The following is a 27,571-nucleotide window of genomic DNA, read 5'->3' on the forward strand; positions in this document are numbered from 1 at the left end:
ATGTTACGTGTGCATGCGTTAGCCTTGACTAGGGGGGTACTAAGGGAACGACCATTAAATAATTCTGCGGGTCGCCATGGAACTCAACGCCCAAGGAGTACCAAAATAGTTTTCATGATCTGAAGAAATTTTTTTTTTCTAAAAGTGGGTGATCACTTTTTCATGTAAATTTTAACTTAAAATGAGCACCCACTTTCTGGCCACCTGAGGAAGGGGCATTTATTTTCGTGTTTATTGGCTTAAAGGTTTTTTGACAGTTTGGTACGCGAATGCATATTTAACAGTTTTCGTCTATGCTCACGCATAGCATAAACAAAGGCTACGTCTGTGAAATGGAAAATAGTCCCAGAGTTCAGGGGTTAATACCATGCAAAAGAAATCAAACAAAAAACTTTTTAGCCAAGATCACACAGAAAAAAGAAAAAAAAATAGCATCCATTTTTTTTTCTATCGAATTCATTTGCTGTTTTTATTGAAAACTATTTTCCCCCGGATTTTTGATATAATTTTCCATTAAGGGCCATGCGTCTCACGTTCGTAAATAACAACATTTTTTTGTAGATTTTGGTGTGCTAAAAACGAATCTGCAAACCGTTTCCATCGCAAAAAAATAGTTTTTATGATATGAAGAAATTACTTTTTCGAAAAAGTGGCGATCACTTTTCCATGTAAATTTAACTTAAAATGAGCACCCACTTTCTAGCCACCTGAGAGAGGGGGCATTTTTTCCCATGTTTATTGGCTAAACAGCTTTCGTTTATGCTCACGCATAGCGTAAACGAAGGCTATGGCTGTGAAATGGAAAATAGTCCCAGAGTTCAGGGGTTATTACCATGCAAAAGAAATCAAACAAAAAACTTTTTAGCCAAGAAACACAGAAAAATGCCTCTCTCTCAGGTGGCCAGAAAGTGGGTGCTGATTCTAAGTTAAATTTACATTGAAAAGTGATCACCCACTTTTCGAAAAAGTAATTTCATGAATATCATGAAAACTTTCTTTTTGCTACGGAAACGGTTTGCAGATTCGTTTTTAGCACACCAAAATCTACAATAAAATATTTCGTTATATATGAACGTGAAACGGGCCTTAAAGTAAAATAATACCGGATTTTTTGGAGCAGATTTGCCGTTTAGTTGTACAAATATCCTCAAACCAGGTAATCACTAAAAGGGACTTTTAAAAGTTGTCACCTGTATCGAGCAAAAGTTTAAAACCACCGATTATATGCCAGCCTACGTCATGGTAACATATATTGAGTGAGTTCCTAACAGTATTTTGTATAGTTTTTTAGTTTAAACTCATTTTCCCAAAATTTCCCCAAACTTAACGTGTTCGATACAGTCTGCCGCCATTTGTATTTTTCAGATATACCGATAAACATTGAATGTTTTTGAACCGATTATACATTACATAAAAACACTAAAATCTTATCCAGTTAAGTAGAACATTTACTTTTCTTGCCTTTGATAACATTTATTTGTTATATATTTATTTTTTGACAACTTCTTTGTATCTGTGTTTAGTAATACAAACCCTTTTCATTTAATGTAACGTTTAGTCGGCTCGAAAAACAGTGTTTATCGGGCTATTTGAAAGCTAAAAATGGTGGTGGACACTGTTGATTACTTTAAGTTAGAGAAAGTGAGTTAAAACTAAAAAAACTATACAAAATACTGTCAGAAACCCACCGATTATGCCAGCCTATGTCATGGTAACATATATTCGGTGAGTTTCAGACACTGTTTTGTATAGTTTTTAGTTTTCAACTTACTTTCCCAAACTTAACGTATTCAACAGAGTCCGCGACCATTTCTGTTTTTTGAGCCAATTAAACATTTTACATTGCATAAAAACATTAAACAATTATCCAATTAGGTAGAAACGTAACTTACCTTACCTTTGCTTTCATTTATTTGTTTTTGGACAACTTTTTCGAATCTGTGTATAGTAACCCCCCCTCCCCCCACCATCAACCAAATATTAATTACTAACTCACATTTTTGTAAAACAACAACAAAAAAAAAACATTTAGCGTTTCAACATTTTTGCTATGTTCGGCTTCATCCACTGATTGTTGGTCAAGTCCAAACCATGAATGATTGACAGAAACTCCCGAGGATCCAGATCAAATTCTGCAAGAGTACCATTTTTTTTCATTTTCGCCTTCTTTTTCATTTTTTGCAGTGGATTGCTGTACTAATATAAGAAACATGCATTTTCTCTTTTTATTAAATTTTTCCATTACACCAAATTGAGCCACTGCAATGCGTGGCAGGGTACAGCTAGTTATGATATAAATGTAAAATTATTGCCGACAAATAATTTTTATGTAATAACGTTATGCTTTCCGACGGCCAGCCAAACAAGGCACGTGCGCGTGTTGTTTGGCTTAGGGCAAGGATATTTATCAGCGACAATTTTACATGTGTTATTCGTTTACAGATTACACGAAAACCTACAAATGTCATCAAATTAAAATGAATGTGAAAGGCGGTGAGAAACAACCAATTTAACATTTTTTTAACCTTGAACGTTATCTTTATTAATGCTATCAAGAAAATGTGGCTATATTGATGATATTAACTCTGGACTAAATTGAAGAGATTAGCTCCCAAATATTTGCGTTTTTTATTATTATGCTGAAAAAACATGCAGAAGTTTATTGAATGAAACAAATTTATATTTTGCAGTTTTATTTCCGCAACATATTTCTTTTAATAAAATTCTGTCATTTTTTCCAGAACAAATCGTAATTAAAAATACGCAATTATTTAGAAGTTAAACTCTTCAATATATAAATATATGAAATGCGTCTACACAAGCACACAAAAAATAACAATAACTTAAATTTTGTTTAATTCCAACTTTTAAAAAAGATTTAATTTTATATATTAGATGCCAACTTGTTTATACATTTTAATTTTATTTTTTTACTAGCATGCCCGGCTGTTTGGAGGTGTATGCTGAGCAAAAAAAAACAAAAAAAAAACGGTCAATTTTTTTTACTTTGACCTCTATTATGACCACTTAACATTTATTGTTTTGGGCTCAAAAAGTTATTAAGTTAGATCCATGTCCAAGGAACCTATGTCTAAAATTTAAAGTGTTTAGACCCCAGATTTTCGGAGGAGTTTGGTAGAGTTCTCAAAGGTCAAATTGTTGAACTTTGACCCCTTAACAGACAAATTTCTGGCCGAAAACCAATCACATCGATTTTCCCAAATCTCAGTACCCTGTATATCAAATTTTGAATCTGTAGACTAAAAATTGACAGAGTTATTGTGTAGGGAAATGTACACAAACAGACACACAGACAGACATACAGACACGTTCACTTTTATAGATATATAGATTTTATTTTATTTGGAAAGAGTTTAAATTGAAGCTTACTTCATTCTCTTTAGACGAATACGTCTTGTCTTTTTATTCTTCTTTGTGGCCAATGTAATTCCTGAAAGAGTCCAACTAAGATTTTTCTGTTCCTCTAGATTTTCTGAAAAGAAAAAAAAAATATTGAACATTCTGGCAATCTTTCTGTGTTAAGTAAATTAGCAAATAATAATAGATTTCATCAGGCTGAAATCCTGAATAGAATATTTCAGCAATATTCAGATCAAAACGGAAAAGGAAAATGTTTCTTCAATTTTAACAATGATTATTTGTGTAATGCAGTAACATGGACTTTTCTCAAAGTGATTTTTTAAAATTATTTCCGTATAACCTCTGTCAAAAATTATGAAAAAATTATGCTCTATAGCAAGGGTTGGCAACCTACAATCTGTGGGCTGAATCCATCCCATAAAGGCATTTTGACCAGCCCACGAGCCTTATTACCAATGACTATTTTAACATGAAAAGCTCAAATCGTTGAACTTTGACCCTTTGACAGCCAAATTTCTGGCCAAAAACCGATTAAAAAGATTTTCCCAAATCTCAATAACCCTTTTGTCAAATTTCAAGTCTGTAGATAAAAATTGACAGAGTAGTTTGCTAGGGAAATGTACACACACAGACAATATTACTTTAATAGATATAATATATTAATTCATGATTAATCTCAAACCCAAAATTATTTGCTACTAATTTACTATTATTCTTAAATCCAAACTTATTTACTATTAATTCACTAATAATCTCAACCCAAATTTATTTTCTATTAATTGACTATTTTCTCAACTCGAAACATTTTACTATTAATTCACTATTAATCTAAAACCCAAAATTATTTGTTATCAATTTATTATTGCTCTCAACTCCACACTCATTTACTATTAATTCAGTATTAATCTCAAACCCAAAAAATATTTGCCATTAATTTACTATTGTTCTCAACTCCAAACTTATTCACGAATAATTCACTATTAATCTTAAACCCAAAATTATTTGATACAAATTTACTATTACTCTTAAATCCAAACTTATTTACGATTAATTCACTACTGATCTCAAACCCAAAATTACTTGCTATTAAGTTTTTCAATGCCAAACTTATTTACTATAAATTCACTATTAATCTTAAACCCAAAATTATTTGCTACTTATTTAGTATGACTCTAAACTCTAAAGTTAATTACTCTTAATTCACTATTAATCTCAAAATTATTTCCTCTTAATTTACTATTATTCTCAAAACCAAATTTATTTACTCCTTGTATTTCTGCCCGGCTTTGCTCGAGCCCTTTGTACTGTTCATAGCTTGCCCTATGTGTGAATATACTTTTATGTAAAATTTCAAATGTTTAGACTAAAAATTGTCTGAGTAATTTCGTAGAGACAGCAGAGGTAATTTTTTTTTTAACTTTGACCCCAATTTTGACCCATAAACATTTACTGTTTTGGTTTCAAATCAAAATAAAATGTTTGACCCATGTCCAAGTTACCTACATACTTGTCATTTTCACAACGTTTCGGTCGATGTAACCTCCAACCTTCTTCAGGTGTATCTTATCGAACTCTGGAATGTTTTTGTCGAACTCGACAATTTGGATGACTGAAACGTTGTGAAAATAACACTCAAGATGAGAACAGAAGTCTAAAGATTCCAAATAATATGAACATACTTGACATATTTTGTTATTGAATATTGTACTATCATATTCATTATAACCGAATTTTCTGCTACTTAAACTTTAGCAGAAACTTGTTACACTTTTGAGAAAAACATTTTGAACTTTCATTTGGCCAAAAATCAATGGCCAACTGCTAACCCGACTATATTCTAACAAACTGGATCTAAACAATATATTTATAGTCGACAATAACTTATATACATATTTCTGTTTAACACATTAACACATTCACGAAAATAAAACTCCTTAAGAGATATAAATATTATAACTATTTTATAATAATAGCGAAGTGGATTACTTTTATCAGTGTTCATCAAACTGTATCTGTTTATAAAACCTGATTCATTTTTAATCAATTCTTAATCATTTTCATCCCAAATATTTAATTTGTTACATTTTTCCCAAAATCTATAGAGATTTACTAGGATGAAACTATAAAAATATAGCAACTAAAAAAGAATTACCATTATAAGTCATATGGAGTGTCATTGCAAAACGAACTTTAAATCATTTTGAAATAAATTATAATACATTTGCATATCAAATGGAGACTGACTGCAACACAAACCTGGAAACATTTTGTAATGAATTATCAACCGTCATAAATCTCTTTGTGTTATGCACACACAGAAAACTGTTATTTAAACGAGAATTTCAGGCAAACTGCCAGATGCATCATGTAAAAATTAGTCATTTGTGATAAAAAGCTATTGACAAAATCTTTACTCTTGTTTCTTTGTGTTTCAACACGAATGTTAATCATAGACAAGGTCAGCGCTCGGAAACACACAAAGCAGCCGTAGAAGTTTGAAACATCGATATTTTATATGAATTGACGTTTTGGGTTTCATCTATCAATATATCATATATCACCAGTTAAGTATGACATGAGGAAAAGAAGCACTAAATTTCAAAGTGGTCATATTATGAGTTTATCAATGCTAAATGGTCACAGAATTTAAAGATTCCACTTTTTACAGTTAACCAAGTCATTATCCACTGAAGCGAATATTATCTTGCCTATATCCATCAAGACCCTCTGACAACAGTGTTCCTTATTAGTGATAATAAGGTTCTCTGTTTACTTTTGTTCTGTTTGTGCATACATACCATTTTTACGGATGAGACTGTTTTTGGAAGCTTTTCTTTTTTATTGTTTTTTACTAATGAGCTACCACTATCAAGGCCAAAAGCTACATGAGGATAATGATTTATGAGATTGATGGATTGTCAGTTGAATGATGAAGAATCTCATGAGAGGGTTGAAATCATGAATACAATTAACAAATTTTAAGTACTGAAGAGGACTGTTTATGATTTGTATATTCATATGATTTGTTTATGATAAGGATATTGGATTTGAAGACAACTATGATATAATCTATAGGATAGTACTCCGTCAATGTTTTCTACAGATGGGAAATTATTGGAAAGAAACTCTTATCATGGAAATTCCATTTAATGTTAGGCATATAGGGGAAGAAAGTTTTATTAGTAGGAACCAGAGAGTGGATTTCAGTTAAGCACCTTCCATGGAAAGAATGGCAGAGCAGAAAAAGACTAGCAACATTTCTTCTATGAGAAAAATGGTTGTAGAGAACAGAAAAGATCATTCTCACTAGATTGTAAAGACGATTTTGTGCTTTTAATGAAGCAAACAAGTAAACATTGAATATTTTGAAATCTTTGCCATCTTTGTTGACTTACTTTTTGTATTTCCAAATGGGTCTTTATAAGGTTCACCCATAGACACATAGATGGAAGCGCCGTAGGGAATCTCATCAGATGTGTTGATTTTCGCACCACCTTCAAAATATGCTGAACGAGCTGCAAATGGCAACTGCAGTTTCTCTGTGCTCTGTTCCAATAACTACAAAAGAAAAATACTTTGTATATTTGTGGTGGCAAATGATTATATATATACTATATATATATATATATGTATATATATATATATATATATATATATATATATATATACACTATATATACTATATATATATATATATATATACACTATATATACTATATATATATATATATATATATATATATACACTATATATACTATATATATATATATATACACTATATATACTATATATATATATATATATATATATATACACTATATATATATATATATACACTATATATACTATATATATATATATATATATATATATATACACTATATATACTATATATATATATATATATATATATATATATAAATATATATACTAACAAAAATACCCAAGCATACAGAATAGTCTCGACTTAACCTTTGACCTTGTCCTTGAAGAATGGTCTGCAACATCTCTAGGTCGGAGACCATCATCATGGCAGGTTTGGTCATGATCGCTACAGTGGTGTGGGCTGTAAGATAGTGTATATGCATACACTATGAGCTTTACCTTTGATCTTAACCTTGAAAAATAGTATGTACCATCCCTAGGTGGGAGACTATCATCATACCAGGTTTAGTTATGATCAGTCCAGTTGTGTGTGCTGTAAGAGAGTATATATACATATGCTATGACCTTGACCTATTGGGAAAATCATGATTTACTTGACTAGCACGGGTGTTGTGTTCATTTGCTTAAATAAAAAAGAAAAAAAAAAGATGGTGATGTCACTTTTGTATTTGACGATCACGTGTGAGTAACACAAACTCTATGCAAATTAGTTTATGCAATATGCATAAAAGAAGCGGTAAAAGGAACGACCAACGAGTTAAAATACAGCATGTTATCCAAACAGACAGCATGTTATCCAAACAGGATTATTAATGCTGACTCAAAATATTGTAGGCAGGACAGAACACGACTTAAACACTCCACTAAAATCAATTTTCAAACAAGAAATTATTTCAACTTTATATTACCTTTTGGCAGTGGAGGGCAGGATTTTAATGGTGCTGCAGCTGATATTCCCGTTATCGAGTAGATAAAAAATGTGGAACTTTAGCAGTGTCAGAAATTGTCAGTAAAAATTCGTAGTAAACACTGGAATATTTAGACTTACTGTCTTTCGAGCTTATAACTTCTTGAAAAATGTAATTCAAACCCTATTTTTTTTAATTAAAGGAGCAAAGACCAAAATTTAAAAAAATAACAGGTTTAATAGCAAATTATGCAATATTTGTTTTTTTAAATATGTTTTCTTTAAAAAAGATTTTAAGAAACTCAACGAAATTTTATTTACTTCGATTATAAAAAATATATATAAATTCCAAAAAATCACTTACCTATAAAAATACTATTCAATGAGTACTTCCATTGTTCATTGTTAAGAATTTATCTGCCACCACCTCTGCCAAACAAACACCTTCAGAATCAAAAGTGTGCAATGACAGTAGAAAATTTGCTTGCTACAGGTCTGGTGACCCCCAACTACTTGGCAAAGGACTGCTAGAGGTCGGACAGTCATGAGATATGTTACTTCAGATGCCTTGGATATATAGCATTTACAGTGCTAGTAGGAGGCATTAGCGTTAGTCTCCTCCCCGACCAACTGAACACTAAGAAGCTCCCCTCCATGAAAGTACATGTAGATAGACAAGAGTGCACAGCGTTGAGGTCTTCATGAGTAAAGCCGTGTGTCGCTTTTGGAAGTGGAAGTGTCAGAAGGAGAACTAACAGATGACGGAAGACATTGAATTGCCAAAGATATGGCAAAATAAATGTAGAAGTTGGCCAAGTTCCAGCTGTCAATATTGATATAATGGATAAACAGTTGTTGGGCTTCAATCTACTGCTGGGGATTGATGCGATCAAGAAACTCAATGGAGTTTATTTCATGGCATCAGGTTAAGCACGTTTTGGTGGGATAAATAGATATACTGCCATCTCGATCAACAAGCATGGCTTATGATCGCAGTAACAAAGAATGGACTGCATCGTGGCAATAGGCAAAAGGTCTCCCAGTGAATCGAGTAACAGTGTGCAAAAATATAGAGAATGAGATTCAACAGCAGCAGCAGAATGGATGGCTGGTGGCTTATTCAGAAGAAGCACTTGGCACACCAAAATGCATAAGCAGAAGCAAAAGGTGTGTCCAGTGCTTGATTATCAGGAATTGAATGAGTTTGTAGATGTTTCACTGCCAATGCAGAAGCGTGCATGCAAAAACTAAAAGAGTGGCAGCAAGAAGGAGTCAGTTATGGATTTGCAAAATATCTTCAAATCCATGTCAACAAAGTGCTATGACCATTTCAAACAGTTATTTTCAAGGATCAGCGCTTCTCTCTTATACAGTTGCCATTTGAGCTGAATGTGGGGCCAATTATTATGAAGTCTGTTATAGACACTATTGTATCTCAAGACCATGTCATCAAAAGCGCCACATCAGCATGCGTTGATGGTATTTTCATTAATGAAAGTGTAGTTTCTGCATCGCATGTGCAGCAACATTTTTAGACAATGGTTTGGTTTCCAAGGATCTGGTACAACTAAGGAATGGAGCCAAAGTTCTTGGCTTGCAAGTCCGGGACAAAAGATTATACACTTTGATGGAAACGAGGAAGTCCAATTCCGGAAATCTCTGATGAATTGATCCATTGGCGTATATTTTCTTTCTACAGAAAACTCGTTGGTCACTTTTCCGTATGTGGATGGTTTTGGGTGGCAGTTGCATTTATCAAGCGCCTTGCAACTGCAGTGACAAAGGATGACAGACTCTAAAATGCCACATGCTCTGTCACATATTGGCAGAAACTTTGAGCAAAATTTGAGAAGACTGGTGTATGGACAAAAAATTACAGTCTAGATGGATGCGAGTTGCATAGCTACACTAGCATTGGAAACGAATGGGATGGTCATTAAGGATGCGTGTTGGCTACATCCAACTAATGATGCTCAGTACATCAATCTAGCTGAACTCGACGCAGAAATCAAAGGAGTCAATTTGACCCTTCAGTGGGAAGCAATAGTGTTACACTTGGTCACTGATATTTGACACGAGAACAACTGGTGAGATGCTCATCAGACAACGGTTAGGAACTCTGCAATTGCTGGGTTAAGAATATGAATTCACCATCAATGTAAAACTTGTGAAATCCTATCAGAACCACACATATAGTCTCATCAGAATACTCCGCAGGTGGATGGATCTACTCAAGGAAGGAAGAGAGCCAGTGCTTGGGAGCTGCGCAACAGTAGAACAACTGGATAAGGACGAGGTGGTTTACATCTATCATCAAAGTTAACATCCAGGTGTGAAACGAACTTTATGTTTTGCCAGGTTCATTGACTCGCAAGTGTCTAAAGAAGCTGCTAAATCTGTTGTGAAACATGTCGATCAATAGATCCGGTAACTGTTCGCCGGAAAAAAACAATTGGAGCAGATTGGCAATAAACAAAACCTACCACAATGGTGAGAATTTTCCAACTATCATTGACTGTAGCCCCTCTAGATTTGCAATATGGTGGCCACTGCTTTGGACAGATGTGACCACTGTTATCCGACAATTAGAGTAATTTTTCTTGAGCGACGCTTGCTGATGGAAATACTGACTGACAACATTACTGCTTTCACCAGTAAAAGAGTTTGGAGAATTTGCAAAAAATTGAGACATACATCTATGATTTTGATGTGCCTACTCATCGAGTGGAAACGGAATTGTAGAATGAAGACACAGAACCTTTAAGACCATTGGAGTTAGAGAGAATTATTCAATATTGGAGGCAGTCTACTGGCACAATGTCATCCCAAAGATGACGTTTCATCTTCCACCACACCAGCTGAAGTGCTAGATAGATATCATGTTCGAATCAAAGGTTTGAAGCTAACTTGCTACATAAATCAGAGGTGATTAGAGGGAAGTATGGAAGAGGAGATGAAGTATGGAAGAGGAGATGTCGTTTGAGTTAAAAATCTGCATGGCAGGTGCCCAACAAAATATAAGATGGGTCGCGTGACTGGAGTGATCAGCTCGCAGTCTGTGAAAGTTGATTGGGTGCCTCGACATGTTAAAAACCTTCGACCAGTAATGCAGACGCACTTATCAAGTGACAAAAGTGATTCTGAGGATAGTGAGTGACCTAATCTATTTGAATTCAGATCCGCTTGACAGTGATTCTGATGCTAGTATACTCCTGACTGATGAGATGTCTATTGCAAGTTGAGTCACAGACGAGAGTATGCATGAGAGTGATGTCATTTTTCTTTGAAGAACTACCCGAAAAAAATGGATACTATCCCCCCCCCTGCTCTGTTTGTGATCATGAGATCGGGGGGGGGGGTCGTGGCTTACCTGACTAGTGTGGATGTCGTGTTCATTCACTTAAAGAAAATAATTTTTAAAAAAAGCTAAAATGGTGACTTTTATATTTGATGATCACGTGTAACACAAACTCTATGCAAATTAGTTTATGCAAGATGCATAAAAGAAGCGGTAAAATGTATGATTGGCGAGTTGAAAGATGGTGTGCTATGCAAACGGATGTGTGTATAATCAGGATTATTGAAGCTGACTCAAAAGATTGTAGGCGGGACAGAACACGACTTTAAGACTTTACTAAAATCAATTTTCAAACGAGACCTTAACCTTAAAAAATGGTGTGCACCATCCCTAGGTGGGGAACCATCATCATGTCAAGTTTGGTCATGATCGGGTCAGTGATGTGGGCTGTAGGAGAGTTGTACATGCGGACACACACACACACACACACACGTTACTACTTTATATATGTGTGTGTGTGTGTGTGTATAGATATATATATAGATATATATATATATACATATATATATAGAGAGAGAGATATATATATATAGATATATATATATAGATATAGATTTATAATGTGTGTGTGTGTATTGGAATATGCAACAAATCCACAAGTGAGAGTTCCATTAAATAGAAATGAAACAAAAGTCTTAGCAATTTGGGGTTTCAGAAAAGGATGATATCTACTCTGAAAAATAAAGAACTGATTTTCATATCAGACACGTATAAAATAGCTGCACAGTGGCATATCTGCTATGAATTTTAAGTTGTAGAATCCTTAAGTCTAGAGTTATCACTCTCACACTCTGGGTATTTTTTTTATTAGTAACATACGATATTTTAGTGAGGGGATCATAAGTCAATAATCATAGAATTCGTTCTGACATAAAATATTCCCTTAGTTTTCTAAATTTTATTTGTGGAATTTACAATGCCTGAACCACTAACTGCATGGTGTATTTTCAAAAACTCTACCTATGACATTATTTATTTATTTGTTTTGTCATTTTTTTTTTTTTTGTCTTGAAGTTTTTATAAGGATACTAAACACCTTGGATGTTATCTTATTAATGCTAGGACAAAAGAGTGTTTTCTAATTGAATAAAAAAAGTAAATAAAAACTGTACATGTGTTCGATAGTGAAGGGTGGCAGAGAGATAGTAAAAGTTTTCATGTCCTCATTTTGAAATAGTTAAGTGAAGCAGTTGCTAATTTGCACTTGCTTTCTGCAGATACTTGTGTGGCCTCTTTGCTCATAGACTCACATAAATAATAACAAAGATCCTAGGAATTTATGATACAACCCACCCGGCCGATGATTGTGGTTGACAGAATTGAATAAAATCGTATTATAAGTATTCTATATTGTATGCATTTTTCCCAAGCCAGCTTCAAGCTAAGAACAGAAAAAAAAAATGGCAACTCAGACCTGAGTAACAAAGATCCCAGATAAAATAATGTAAACAACCACTTAGGGAAAATACGACAAAAAATATTTAAAAAATAAGCTCTGGCCTTATGGCAACATTTAACAGAGTGCTGCAAACAACCAAAAAATATATCTCGACAGATTCATATTCCAGTCAGTTGCCAATGGAGACGAGTAAAGTGATTGATTCCACCACATAGGATTTCCTTAGCCACTTGGATCTATCAATCTTCTGTCACAGTGACGTCTTTCATAAATTAAGTTGGTTCTAAGAGTGCTTTTGCATCACCATTATTTGAAGGAATGCTTCGAGCCTGCTCTTGGCCTGCAAAGTCATTCAAATATTCAGTCAAACTGTTTGGCGTTTCGGACATATTCACAAAGGAGTTTTAAATTTGGAAGTTGAAACAGATTATTTGAAAAACGAAACAAATTGAATTGTATTTCGACAATTTAAAAAAAAATTTATTCTTAAATTATTGACTCATATGTTTTGACCTTTTTATGTATCTTTAATTTCTTGAATAAATAAAGATTTTTTATATTAATGTTTTTAAGTTTTAATTGAGGCTATTGTCAAAAGTCACAGAATTTCTGGAAAGGAAAACAATTTGTAACTTACCAATCTTAAATCAGGTGCAGCAACTCTTGCAGAATTATCACAATAGCCATTTTTATAAACAGTCGCTACAATCGTGTGTGGAGGGGGCCTTATTCTATACCGCAATGGAGGTCGGATTTCTTTGAAGTAAAAACAAATCAAGAAAGTAATTAGTGTCAGTCATCTTGCAGACAGTAAAGAAATAAGGAATATTATTACTTTTAATACAAAAGTAAAATAAGTTTTCAGCTTTGATATTTATATATATATACTAGCTGGACACCCGGCATTGTTCGGTTGTACAATACACTTAAACATGATATTTTATTTTATACAGATTGTGTATGTATTATTATAGAATTAATTCTGTATTGAATATTATATATTACGAGGGATAATTTGCCCAGTGGACTAATTTGCAAAAAACAACAAAAAAAATAAAATAAATAATAATGATAATGTAGTTCATCAAATTCCATCTGTGTTTGTTTACAATATCACGTCAGCTGATATTTGGGCTGGACAATGAATGCCCTGGAAACTCACTTCTGATTAATGTTTAGTTTTAAAATATGCAAAGAAATGATCTGCGGCGATTTTAAATGGTACTTCTTTTATCGTAAATTAAATTCATTAATAAGAAAAAATTCAAATAAAATGGTGAGGTACACTCTTTTTAGAATCGGTTTTTTTTCGATTTTCGATTATGGACGGATTTCTGTATAAAACATCTCTAGAAACACAGCCATATAAGTTAGCTTTGTGTGAAAGTTGCTCAGCTGTTTCAGAATTTATACGAAAGGAACTCTCACACACACAAAGTAATTTTTATATAAAGTATGTATATATATATATGTATATTATATATATATATATATATATATATATATATATATATATATATATATATATATATATGCACGTTTCATTAAATAGCACAGACAACGCTTGCTTGTTTTTCTTGTAATATTCCTTTTCTCTTTGTTAGACCATTCCCGAACGTTTTTTTCGAGTGAAAAAAGAAATTTCCCATAATCGCGAACGTTTTCGACCTCCATTTGTCATCCTCAGGCGAGTAGTAAAAAATAAAAAAATAAAAAATGAAATTGAAAAATTAAAATAGCGAGATGAAATGAAAAGACGATTAAAATCGCTTAAAATCACTAAAATACTCAAAAGCACTTGAGCGTGCCCTCCGTTTCATTTTGAGTCTGGTTAATCGTTGGTTTATTAATGTGGATTAACAATGCCTCAAAGATTGGGAGGCGCACCTCGCAATATGAGACAGTTAAAATGGCCGTGTTTTTTTATTAATATGTCTGTAAATTCAGTTTTAGGAGTGTGGTGTGCTATGAGGTGCTAATAGATTGAACTATTCGTGGTGACATGTTAAACGACGGGAGATGCTGGTTCGAGTCATGCCAATGTACAAATTATTTTTGGAGACCCATTCTCCTATGGGACATTTAAAGGCGTACAAGGCATTTCTAGTTTTCAGCATACTTTCATCGGATGTAGGGTTATTATTTATTAGTAATTAGTTAGTTTTAAATTTTTTGTAATAAATAATATATCTTATTTTAAAGTTTTTTCCCAATCTATATAGAGTAGAAAACTAAAATTGCAAAGAATATATTCGACATTAAAAGAGCCGTTCGAAGCCATGGCAACATTAATTGTATGAATAGAACACTCTTATGTCATGTTACAACGATTAAAATAAATATATAATGATGCTAAACCTTATGTCTAGAATTCTTATTCCAATTTTGATCAAAATCCATGACATGATCTTGATTCTAAAAAGTGTAAAAAATTTAAGAGTTTCTAAGAAAAAATTGCAATTCAAGGAATCTTGCTTGATTGGTGTCTAATGACGATAGATTAAATTTAGTACAAATCTGAAATATTTGAATTTTCAAATGCGAGGTTATTCTCATGTTATGCCTCCTAAAAACATTTTAAACTACTCCAAAGAAACTGACATTTGGGAAAATTTTAATTGCTGTAAGTTGTCTGTATGTATGTCCAGTGAGAAGAATGATCTGGGTAATAAAGAAAGTGGGGGTAGCGAGAGGAAGAGGGAAAATAAGAGGAAGATTTAATAGAAATATGCTACATTTTGCCCTGTGCAAAACTGGGTAGCCCTGCTAGTATAATATAAGGGCAATGCCAAATAACTAATAAAATATAAGCAATGATTGTTTAAATGACGAGAGAAATGATACTCTTTTTTTGTTCAAATAAAAGTAATTATGTCTTATTCTTCCATGTAATCATAGATTGTGACTCTAAAGTGATCATATTTTGATAGTTGGTTTCTTTTTTACAATTGTTTTCTACTATTATCAAATAACTGACAACAATTAAAGCACGAATAATAAATAACCTTTGTGTTTTTATGGCAAATATATTGACTTATAATTTGCTCAATTTTAAATGCCAATTTGCACGTCTGAACACGACTGAAAGGCTTTATACCAATATCGAATGTTAAGAAAATTCTGCTTTTGATTGCTGATCTCAAATCATGGCGAAAGGTCACTGGTGCAACAGCGACCTTGTGTCATGTCTTTGGCAAAGATCATATCCGGGTTTTCCCAACGGAAATCAAGAAAATCGTAGCAACTTCAGATACAGGTTTCTCAGCCAATCTCAGCGAATTTATTACATCCAGCCTTCTCAGTCACGATCTTACCAAGTCTGCCACAATTTCTTGTCAGTAAAATCACAGGACAAAATGCACTTTACACTTAGCTCTCAGACTTGTTCGGTTACCATAATTTACAAGGTGAATTTCGTTGACACATTTTGTGACAAGAAGTTACTCGTGGCCTTTTTATATTATTCTTTATATTTACTATTTTATTAACTGTCTTTACATCCTCTTTCCTTTTCTCACAACTCTTTTCCCTTTTTGATCAAGAATTATTCAACATGTCTTGATTATGCGGTTTTTCTTGTTTATTTAAGATTCCAACAGAAAATATTTCAAGTTTTTCATGTTTTTTTTTATTATTATTTGTGTTTTTAACTTGGTAAGCCTCCTTTGCGTTTATATAATTTTGTTCATTCCACATTAGTCAATACAAAATTCCTTGTTGCCAAACTGTTGTAGTATCATAGCCCGGCAATTAAATAGTAATAAATGCACTCAACATTAAGTGTTGGAAATCAAATATATTTTCTATCTATATAAATGAAGTAGTAGATGTATGTGTTTCTGTCTGTCTATAGGAAAATATTTAACCAATAAACTCTTAAACTACTGGTCACATAACACTGAAATAAACAGGAAATAGTAGGAGAAGACTGTGTTTGAGGGCTATGACAGTGCAGTGCATGAGAACGGTCGATCTAATAAAATAAATAACGATGACAATATTGAAGGACTTTCAATAATTTTCAGTTTATTTCTGAACAGAGTGTGTCGCACAAAATGGCAGGTGAATTTGAATTTCCCCCAAAATTCGAGAATATATCTCTGCTTCAGGGGAAGGATAGGAAGTGTAAGCATTTCTTGAATATGACTACATTTGTTTGTGTCGGCAGCAGAAGTTAATATGTAAGACGCCAGTTTCACAGTAAAAGAGCCCGCATATTTTTAGCTCAGTTTCTGGAATATAGATTTTGAATTCAATGAGTCTTATGTGTTGTCTAAAAGTATTTTAATTTTATTTTATTTATTTATTATTTATTTTTTATTTTTAATTGTTGTTGTGGCAGGTTTCAAGTAAATTGTTTGTTTAGATGTGTAATGTTATGTGTGTGTGTGCGAAAATCAGATGCGCTAAGAAATATCGAATTATTTACTCTTGTACAGAGAAGGAGCGAAGGCAATTCCCCTTATAGTAATCATACACCAAGGATGGTTTATAACAAGTAAAATCATCGTTTGGATGGATAACACATATAGAAACGTCAGCGAATGGAAATGCAAAATGTTCATTTTAACTTGCTGACATATTTCTATTACTTTTGCGCATACACAAATTCATTCATAGGATTTAATATCTTCCTTATCTATCTCTCGATGGTTCAAATGGTAGAGAACGCGATTGAAGTGCTAAATATTTTTGTTTCGATTCTAGCTGATGACACACAAGTCATTTTTTTTTTTTTTTTTGTAAATTTCTGAAATCAGTATTATTAGGTACAATATAATATTCAATAGAGAATTGGCTTGGTAATGATAAATACGAAATCTGCATGAATTAAAATATCTTTCAGCTTATTTTACGACCGAGCAAGGCTGCCCCCAACTCCGCTAGTTTTTGAATAAAACAAAAAAACAAATGAAATGATTCTAATATCAGCTTTTATATTATGTGGTAAAATACTAAATAATAATTGCATCTAATTTAGTCTAAAAAACATTTATAATTAATATAAATTATGATAAAAAAAAATGCGCAATATATTTAACTATCATAAATGTATAATTTGATAATTGCGCTCTCATCAGAAACTTATGAGAATTGCATAAGAACACTTGCAAGGCCACACCATTTACATATAAAAGAAAATAATTACCGTGAGTGTTTCTTTGATTCTTCCTGCCAGATGTATCATAACTGCTGAGGGATGAAACTGCAGATGCCGATCTGACAATATTAAAACAATTCGTTTTAGAAATACGGATTACAACACAGAAATTAGTATGCACGTATGCAAAATAAAGATATCATCTCATAAAGATGTCTATTAAAAGTTTCAAATTTAAAAAAAGCCATATATCATGAAACAAATGCATGCAATATGTAGCCATTAAATATAAGCAGGTCTAAATTAACACACACACAAACGTACATACGTATACACAAACACACACACACATATATATATACATATATATACATATATATATATCTACATATAATCATACATATAGACATATAAATATATATATACATATATACACATGTATATACCTATATATACATGTATATATACATATCTATATATGAATATATACATACGTATAAACACACACATATATGTACATGCATATGTATATACACACATATAGATACATATGTATATAGATACACATATACATATATATATATATATAAATCTATATACATATACTTATACATACATACATATATATATATACTTGTACTGTTATAAATTTAGGGGTTTTGTGTATTAATATTTATATTAAAAAACCTTTTTCCTATTTATTTAAAAAAAATACAATTTTGTTATATATGGGTCATGAAATTGCATTCATCTGCAAAAAATCTAGCTAATTTGAGTATTTTTTTAAACATTTATTTTAATTAATTCCCTATTAGTTTTTTTTTTGTTTTCTTATGGGATGATCATCTTTAGTTAACTAATATGTGTAATTATATTCATGCAGATATTCTACATGATTTATACTTGCGTAATATTTGCGTAAAAACTTTATAGTAAACACAAACCTTTTTCTGTGTATATTTATATATTTGTTTGAAAAAAAGACATGAAACCTGATATTAAGGGTATTCAAACCCATGCGAGATTTTATATTTGGGTTTTAGTCGGGAAAATTCGTGCGTGTGTGAAAATTAAAAAAATTGAATTTGCCAGGTGAAGGTTGAACAACGGCACTACGTATATGCATGTGTTGCAAAATAGGTATTGGTTCATGTTATAATTTTTAGCCTTGCAGCAAACATACCTTCATAGCTCATATTAAAACTAAAAGAAAAAGTAAATCGTAAGCTAAACGTTTTGGTTTCGATTCTCAGTGGTGGTGCACAAAAAATTTAAAAAAATTTTTTTAAACCATTACTATATATTGGGTCCAATATAATATAATAATAAATATGAAATTTGCATTAATCAAAATATCATATTTAAGCATATTTTACGGCCGAGCTATGGTGGGCAGCTTGCTAGTATATTTATATAGACGTATACAGTAGCGTCCAAAACTAAGGGACAAAATTTTAAAACCTAATATTTGTTAGAAATGACAACTGTGAAAAGCTGAAATTTTAACAACTGGTAGTCGTTATCATCCATAATAACATACTAAAATTTGAATCATTTGCAAAGGATAGAAGAATTATAACAATTATTTATTTATTATACTTATATATATATATATATATATATATATATATATATATATATATATATATATATATATATATGCATATATATATATACATATATATATATGCATATATATATACTTAAATTACCATTAGCGTATTAAGCGATGCTCTTTGTGTAAAAAAAAATGAGCTTAGGTATTTGAACAATGTCAAAACATTGTTTATTCACTACCTGCTTAGCAGCAGCCAAATAGCACAACAGTTAGAAGCTATCCTGGATTGAGCATATTGGGAAGTGATATACAGATTACCACTAGTATATTAAGCGATGCTCTTTGTGTAAACAAATTGAGCTTAGGTATTTGGACAATGTAAAAACATTGTTAAATCACTGCTTGCATTGCAGCATCCAAATCGCGCAATGGTTATAAGGTCTGACTGTCGTTTGGGCAGTTGGGTTTCGATCTTGGCTGGAGGTAGTTGCTTGTCTAGCCGTACTGATGAGCTGTGAAACAACGAAACAGTACTGTATGTGGATGACTATATATATATATATATATATATATATATATATATATATAGTATATTTATATAAACATTATATATATATATATATATATATATATATATATATATATATATATATAATGTTTATATATATATATATATATATATATATATATATATATATATATATATATATATATATATATATATATATATACAGTGATGATCATATTTATTGGCACGGTAAAATAAAAGTTAAATTTTGTCTAATAAATTCTAAAAAAGGGATTAAATTAAAGAAAATAACAAAGTATATTATGTATTTTTAACTGGCCTTTCCGATGCAGCAATCGGATTTTAGAAAAAATAAATAACAAAGGAACAACAAACATAATTGCAAAAAACCCTTGTTCAAAATTATTGGCACGATTTATTTAATAATCAATTGTATAGCCTTTGGCCTTGATTACCTTCCTCAGTCGCTTTTCATAGTTTACAACCAAGTTGTTGCACTCTTCAGTAGTAATTTTAGCCCACTCTTCCTGACAATAATCCTCCAATTGAATAAGATTCTTAGGCTTCCTTTGCATTACCCTCAATTTTAATGTTCTCCATAAATTTTCAATTGGATTAAGGTCTGGGCTTTGTGATGGCCACTCCAAAACATTAATATGATTGTCCTCAAGCCATTTCTTAGTCAGTTTAGCCGAATGGTTTGGGTCATTATCTTGCATGAACCACCAACGACGACCAAGTGAGAGCTCTTTAGCAGAGTCTTTCAGGTTTTCATCCAATATTTTAACATAATCTTCCTTTTTCATGCTACCTGTGACCTTAACAAGTCGCCCTGGTCCAGAGGCAGCAAAGGATCCCCAAAACATCAAACTGCCTCCACCGTGCTTCACTGTGGGTATGGTGTTCTTAGGCAGGAAAGCTTCGCCAGATTTTCTGTAAATATAAGACACTTTATTATGGCCAAATAACTCTATTTTCGTTTCGTCAGTCCATAGAACACGTTTCCAGAATGCAACATCTTTATCAATATGACGTTTTGCAAAGGCTAGCCTTGCTTTCAGGTGCATAGGCTTCAATAAGGGAGTCTTTCTCGGATGACATGCTTTTAAACCAGCTCTCTTCAAAACTCTACCAACTGTATATCGAGATACATTCACTCCAGAGGTGCTCTGTTCATCAACAATCTCCCCAACAGAGATCCTTGGGTTTTGTTTTACTTGTTGAACAATTTTCCGTTCATCTCTTGGGGAAAGAATCCTTTTTCTCCCTCTACCCTCTAAACTCATAACGTGGCCTTGCGATTTGAACTTGTTTATTATGGCTCTAACAGTAGATTTGGGAAGGTTTAGCTTCTTTGAAATCTTATCATAGCCGTCCCCATTGGTATGGCATGCTACAACAAGCTTCCTGACGTCTTCGCTGTGTTCCTTAGTTTTAACCATGGCGATTGAAAATTATAATTTAGTCACTTATAATAGTTTAAATAAATCGCTATCTAAAAATTATCTGAAAAAAATTATTCACTGAATTAGCGTTAAACAAGCATAATATGGCTATAAAAAGTTCAGAAAGCACGTAAACCGGAAATTGATTGATATTATACTGATACTAAAAGAAAAACAAAGCCGTGCCAATAATTTTGAACAAGGGTTTTTTGCAATTATGTTTGTTGTTCCTTTGTTATTTATTTTTTCTAAAATCCGATTGCTGCATTGGAAAGGCCAGTTAAAAATACATAATATACTTTGTTATTTTCTTTAATTTAATCCCTTTTTTAGAATTTATTAGACAAAATTTAACTTTTATTTTACCGTGCCAATAAATATGATCATCACTGTATATATATATATATATATATATATATATATATATATATATATATATATATATATATATAAATATATATATATATATATAAATATATATATATATAAATATATATATATATATATATATATATATATATATATATATATATATATATATATATATGGTGGATTCGATTGGTTTCCTAGATGTAAATCCAATGATACTTACGTGGTTATTAAATAGTGCCCAATGCAGGATCGAGCTGGTATATAGTCTGTTTATTATACAAACATTATTGGTTACATATGTGTATACATGTTTCAGTGGAATCCCACTTCAAGGATAACAGTTCATCAGACCAAACAAAGAATCCATATTAAAATGGGAGTGAAAATTATATTAGTTTTATAAGATATTTGGGTGTGGTTAACGTTCGGAAGAAAGTGGCGTGTATACTTTGTGAATGTGAGCAGTAGAGGTTTTCGCTTGTGGTCAAAGAAGGGAGTAGGGGTGAGCGAGGAGAGGGGAGTACGATTTTGTGTAATTAAGTTGTCGCAGTGGAGAGGTGTTGGTATTCTTTTGGCGATTATTGTTTGGCCTAAGCTTCTGCTTTGTATCTGAAGTAATATTATACTATATGATATAACGACCTTCTTCAGTCAACCGAAAGGGAATCATCTTCCATAATGATAATGCTCGTCCTAACACCGCACTATTGATTAAAGATCTAGATAGGGGAATTTGGTTTGAAAATCTTGCCCATCTGTCTGACCTAGCTCCCTTAGGACCACAAAAGTATTTAGATGGCCTTAGGTTAACATCATGAGAGGAGATTGAATATTAGTTAGATTCATATTTCACATCAAAACCTAAAAATATGAGTTAGATTCATATTTCACATCAAAACGTAAGAATATGAGTTAGATTCATATTTTACATCAAAACCTAAAAAACTTTATAAGTTCATTGACGGATGGAATCGAATTATAGAGAGCAAATGTCGTTATTTTTATGAATAAAGATTTCAAAAAACACAATTTTTCATTTTCAAGGTGAAATTTTAAATTGGAGAAAAACTTTTGCACTAACCATGTAAGCAAGTAAACCATACCTTATACTTTTTGCTGGGGCACTGGCAGGTCGACGCCTTCTTTTCATATTTATTAAATATGCATCGCTTATGTTTTCTGTTCTAAGTCCTTTTGAAGATGAGTTATCCGCGTCAGGTTTTGATGAAGCAAGGGGCTGACTGTAAGGAGAATTTTCAATAAGCCACTCACGTGTTCGCCGTCTATGAAAAAAAAAATGACATGGATTTACAAGTAAATGAAACATGTACATTTTATTTTATTAAACAGTTGTCTTTATTGAATATGTACAACATGGCATCCATCTGATCTTTAATGAATCACACTTCTCTATTAATAACAATTCTTCATTAATTATGACTTCGCAAGGTAGATATAAATTATTTAGTTAAATAATGGAATGCAATTAAATTTTTTATTCGAAGTTCAGATTCTTGGAGGCATTTGCGAATGAGAGTGACAATTAAGATTGTATGAGTAGAGCGATTTCTTATCTAAAACCTTGAAAATGTGTTCGATAATTCATAGTTTACCATGTTTAGATGATAACAAATTTACCCGCTTGCTAGAGACAAATCCAATTAGAAACACAAGAAATGCCTTCATCGAAATGCATTATTAGGTGCAGGCAAATATCGAATTCATGAAAAGTAAAAAGTGAACCATAGGTTCATTTTTGGCAGTCTATTTTGTCCTTTAGTTCTCACATTCCATGAACGATATCTCTGACAAAAGAAGGAGAACTGCTGTTTTCTTAGTTGGCTGTTGTTTTGATTTTTTTCTTTAAAGGGAGTCACGACTGATCATGGCCCGAATGCCACTCGACGATAAGGGTTAATGAGTGTATGGTAGTTATCGAGAAACAGCTTAGTAATCGTTAATACTGAAAGTTTGGTATAATTTGATTACTTAAAGGAACAGCTCAGCAATAACTTGTTTACATTAGACTTGAAGACGACGATATTTTAGTCAGCTGGAAAGCAAGCAAGTGGAATAGAGTTCCATGAGCAGGCATTTCTAGGAAAGAAACTTTGTTCATGGAATACACATTTACATTTAGGCACAGATAGGGTGGTGGAATTGTGGATGGTCGTTTTAGCTAGAGGAGTGTTTTTTCTGAAAGAGTATAATGGAGAGATTTTTAAATCCTCTCATAACATTCATTGTAATTTAACTGTTAATTTACTTATATCAGTAATTCTTAACTGCAAATTATATTTTAGCTTTGATAAGTGGTGACCCATTAATAAAAAAAATAAATACATATTCATTTCATTGCATAAAAATGCCTGTCTTTGTAAAAGTGTTTTTGAATATATAGGATTTATTTATTGAAAATGATGACAGAAAATATTTATGCAACAAAAATTAATGTAGGGTATGTATACATACAAAATACTGATGTGTATAATACTTTGACCTTATTGCATTTTACCTTATAAAATTTGTGTTGTTCAGAAGTGTGTGGAGCATAGTTCTAAAGTCATCTAGCAGATTTCTAGTTAAGATTTAAAATGTAAGGCAGCTTTGTTTTTAATTTGAAGGAATTAAGAACACAAATTAAAAGCTAATGATGAAAAACAATTGAATGAGAAGCATCTTTAACATCTATCTTACTTCCAGCGTCTGGATCAGATGTAAGACCTCTATTTTAACCATCGTTAATGGATTAAAGGTGATATCCTCAGCATCTGATAAAACCAAACTCTTTGCAAAGAATTTTGCATCAAATTTCACAACTTGCAATCAAGGTTTCTTATCCCCTGAATTTCTTCCTATAACAGTAAACATTCTGAGCAGCATCCATGGATCTGTTCGGGATGTTGTTAAGCTTTTCAAAAACTTTGATATCAGTAAGATTACTGGTTGGCAACATTCCAATCATAGTGCTCAAGAAGCTTCAACCGGAACTAACTCATATTTTTACAAAGCTGTCCAATCGTTGTTTAAAAGAGAAGTGCTTCCCATCATCTTAGAAAAATTCATAGGTTTGAAAATTTTTTTTAACATACTGGAAATCAGAATAATAGAATTATATTTTCTTATTCTATATTTTGGGAGATTGAAGTGTCCGAATGTAACACGTGATGAATTCAATGTATTTAAGTACAATAAAAAGACGAACACATCAATTCTAGACTTCAACTAAAAACTTATTTAATTGAATGGAAAGAAAAAGTATTCAATTATTTAAACTATAATTTTGCAGCAGAGTGTTGAAAAGCAACAGTTTTTTTTTTAATTTTGAACATGTTTCAATTTGAATGCTTCAAATGAATAGAAATACATTTATATTTTAGCTAAAAATTGAAATGAGGTTATTGATTTAAATAAAAAAGAATATAATCTAAATAAATAAATAATAATTTATAAATATAAACTTTATAAAATAGTTAGAAGCAAATTCTAGAATATAGGTTAGGCAGCTACAAAGATGGCCAAAGTAATGAGCGTTTTCGAACATTCTAGTTTTAATATAATCAAAGTATTATGAAGTTTCAACAGTATTTATTTAACTTAGTATTTTTCCATATTCTTTTTTACCCCTTTTTCTTTCGTTGATAACATTATATCATTGGTACAAAATCAACTTTGCAATCTAGTAGGAGATCATATCTTTAGTTCTCGACAACACTTTCCTCATAGTAGAATCATTGCTAGTCTTTCTCTACTCTATCGTTATTTTCATGGCAGTTGCTCGACTGAGCTCCAATCTTTGGTTCCTATTTGTAAAACATTCACATCAAAAAACTTCTTTTTCTTCCTTTATATACCTAAGATCAAACGTAATTTCCAGAATTTTTTTCCCAAGAACTTCCTACCTGTGAAACAGGACTGCACAATGAGACTGCTTCTTTGTAGACTACAACAAATAATAACCCAATGTCAACAAAGAGTTTTCATAAACTACACTTAATAGATTTTGTTCATTCCATTCATTATTTTCAATCCTCTCATAAGATTATTCATCATTCAACTGAAAATATCCTTATTCTCGAGTATCATTTAACTAGGATAAGTAGTGATGTGACAACAGCATATTATTTTCATTGTTTTGACTCTTGAGTATATATTCGTTAATACTTTATATGTTTATATATAGACTGATGTGGTTCTCGGTTGATTGACTGTGTCTTACTGTGTCGGATATATACCCGAAAGTCAAAAGAATGAAAAGAATATTCTGTTGTCACAGCCCTACTCATTAGTGATTTTTTTTTTAGCTTTCTTCTTCACTGACCTCCATACTAAGCACCGTTTTCACTTTGGCTATTTTGTTTTCAGATTTACCTGATAATTCAACATATTCGAGTAGCACCAAGAGACCACAAGAAATATATACTATAACATATTAAAATGGTCAATTGGGTAGAAGACAATTATATTCTCAACTTCTTTACTAACTGTTTGCGAGATAAAGGAAAACTTTAATGGAATATTCAAATATTTATGTATTTCATACAGATATCAAGTTTTTGCTCTAAGAAGAGAGCCCTTTGATTTCTGAGAACTTTGACAAATAAAATGAAACAAATATATGAGATATATATATATACACACACATATATACATATACACATATACATGCACACATATATACATATGTGCACACGCATATGCACACACACACACACACACACACACAGTGTATCACAAATGTGAGTCACATTTCTGCAGATATTAAAGTATATCTCTTCATGGGACAATACTGACAAACTAACGCGTTTGATACAATAAAAAGTAGTCTGTGTGCAGCTTATATAACAAAGTTAATTTATTTTTCCCTCAAAATAAGTCAAAATATAACCATTAAAAGATAGCCATTAAAAGATAACCATTAAAATATAACCATTAAAAGATAACCATTAAAATATAACCATTAAAAGATAAACATCTGCCAACAAAAGTGAGTACACCCTTAAGAAACTACACCCTTAAATGTCCAAACTGAGTACTGCTTGTCATTTTCTCTCCAAAATGTCATGTGACTATTTAGTGTTACTAGGTCCATGTGTGCATAGGGTGAAGGTATGTTCAAATTTGTAGTCCAGTTATCACATTCTCTCAGACTGGTCACTGAAAGTCCAAACATACCATGGCACCACATGGCAAAGAACACTCTGAGGATCTTAAAAGGCATATTGTTGTATTACATAAAGATAACCAAGGCTACAAGAAGATTGCCAACACCCTGAAACTGAGCTGCAGCACAGTAGATAAGACCATCCAGCATTTTAAAAGAGCAGGATCGACTCAGAGCACGCCTCAGGTAGGTCGTCCAAAGAACTGAGCACACATACTGAGAGTCACATCCAAATGCTTCCTTTCATTGCTGCAGAGATTGAAGAGGTTGGGGATCAGCCTGTTAGTGCTCAGACAATAAGCCGCACTCTACATCAAATTAATGCATATGGCTGTTATCCCAGGAGAAAGCCTCTTCCAAAGACAATACACAAGAAAGCCTGCAAACAGTTTACTGAAGACATGTCAACAAAGCACATGGATTACTGGAACCATATCCTATGATCTGATGAGATGAAAATTAATTTGTTTGATTCCAATGTCTTCAAACACATGTGGTAGAGACCAGGTGAGGAATACAAAGATGTGTGTCATGCTTACAGTCAAGGTGGGAATGTCATGGTTTAGGGCTGCATGAGTGTTGCAGGTGTTGTTACATTTTATTGAGGGAAACATGAACTCCAGCATGTACTGTGAAATACTGTAGCAAAGCATGTTCCCCTCTCTCTAGAAACTGAGTCACAGGGCAGTG

The 27,571-nt window shown here is 32.1% G+C and overlaps 1 protein-coding gene across 4 annotated transcripts in view; it reads right to left on the reverse strand.

Annotated features, from left to right (window-relative positions):
• The window catches only part of LOC145293168 (doublecortin domain-containing protein 1-like), a 562,737-nt gene that overhangs the window by 406,197 nt on the left and 128,969 nt on the right, over nt 1-27,571 (reverse strand). For all 4 annotated transcript variants that reach the window (XM_080139630.1, XM_080139632.1, XM_080139631.1 and 1 more), the window contains exons 3-7: nt 22,821-23,000; nt 17,862-17,932; nt 13,350-13,468; nt 6,777-6,939; nt 3,391-3,493 (exon numbers count right to left, since the gene is read on the reverse strand). In XM_080139630.1, coding sequence (XP_079995756.1) covers nt 3,391-3,493; nt 6,777-6,939; nt 13,350-13,468; nt 17,862-17,932; nt 22,821-23,000 — 636 coding nt within the window. The remainder of the gene's footprint in view (nt 1-3,390; nt 3,494-6,776; nt 6,940-13,349; nt 13,469-17,861; nt 17,933-22,820; nt 23,001-27,571) is intronic.

The sequence above is a fragment of the Euprymna scolopes genome, chromosome 14, assembly GCF_053919585.1.
Source record: "Euprymna scolopes isolate OS-2025 chromosome 14, ASM5391958v1, whole genome shotgun sequence".
Lineage (NCBI taxonomy): Eukaryota > Metazoa > Mollusca > Cephalopoda > Sepiida > Sepiolidae > Euprymna > Euprymna scolopes.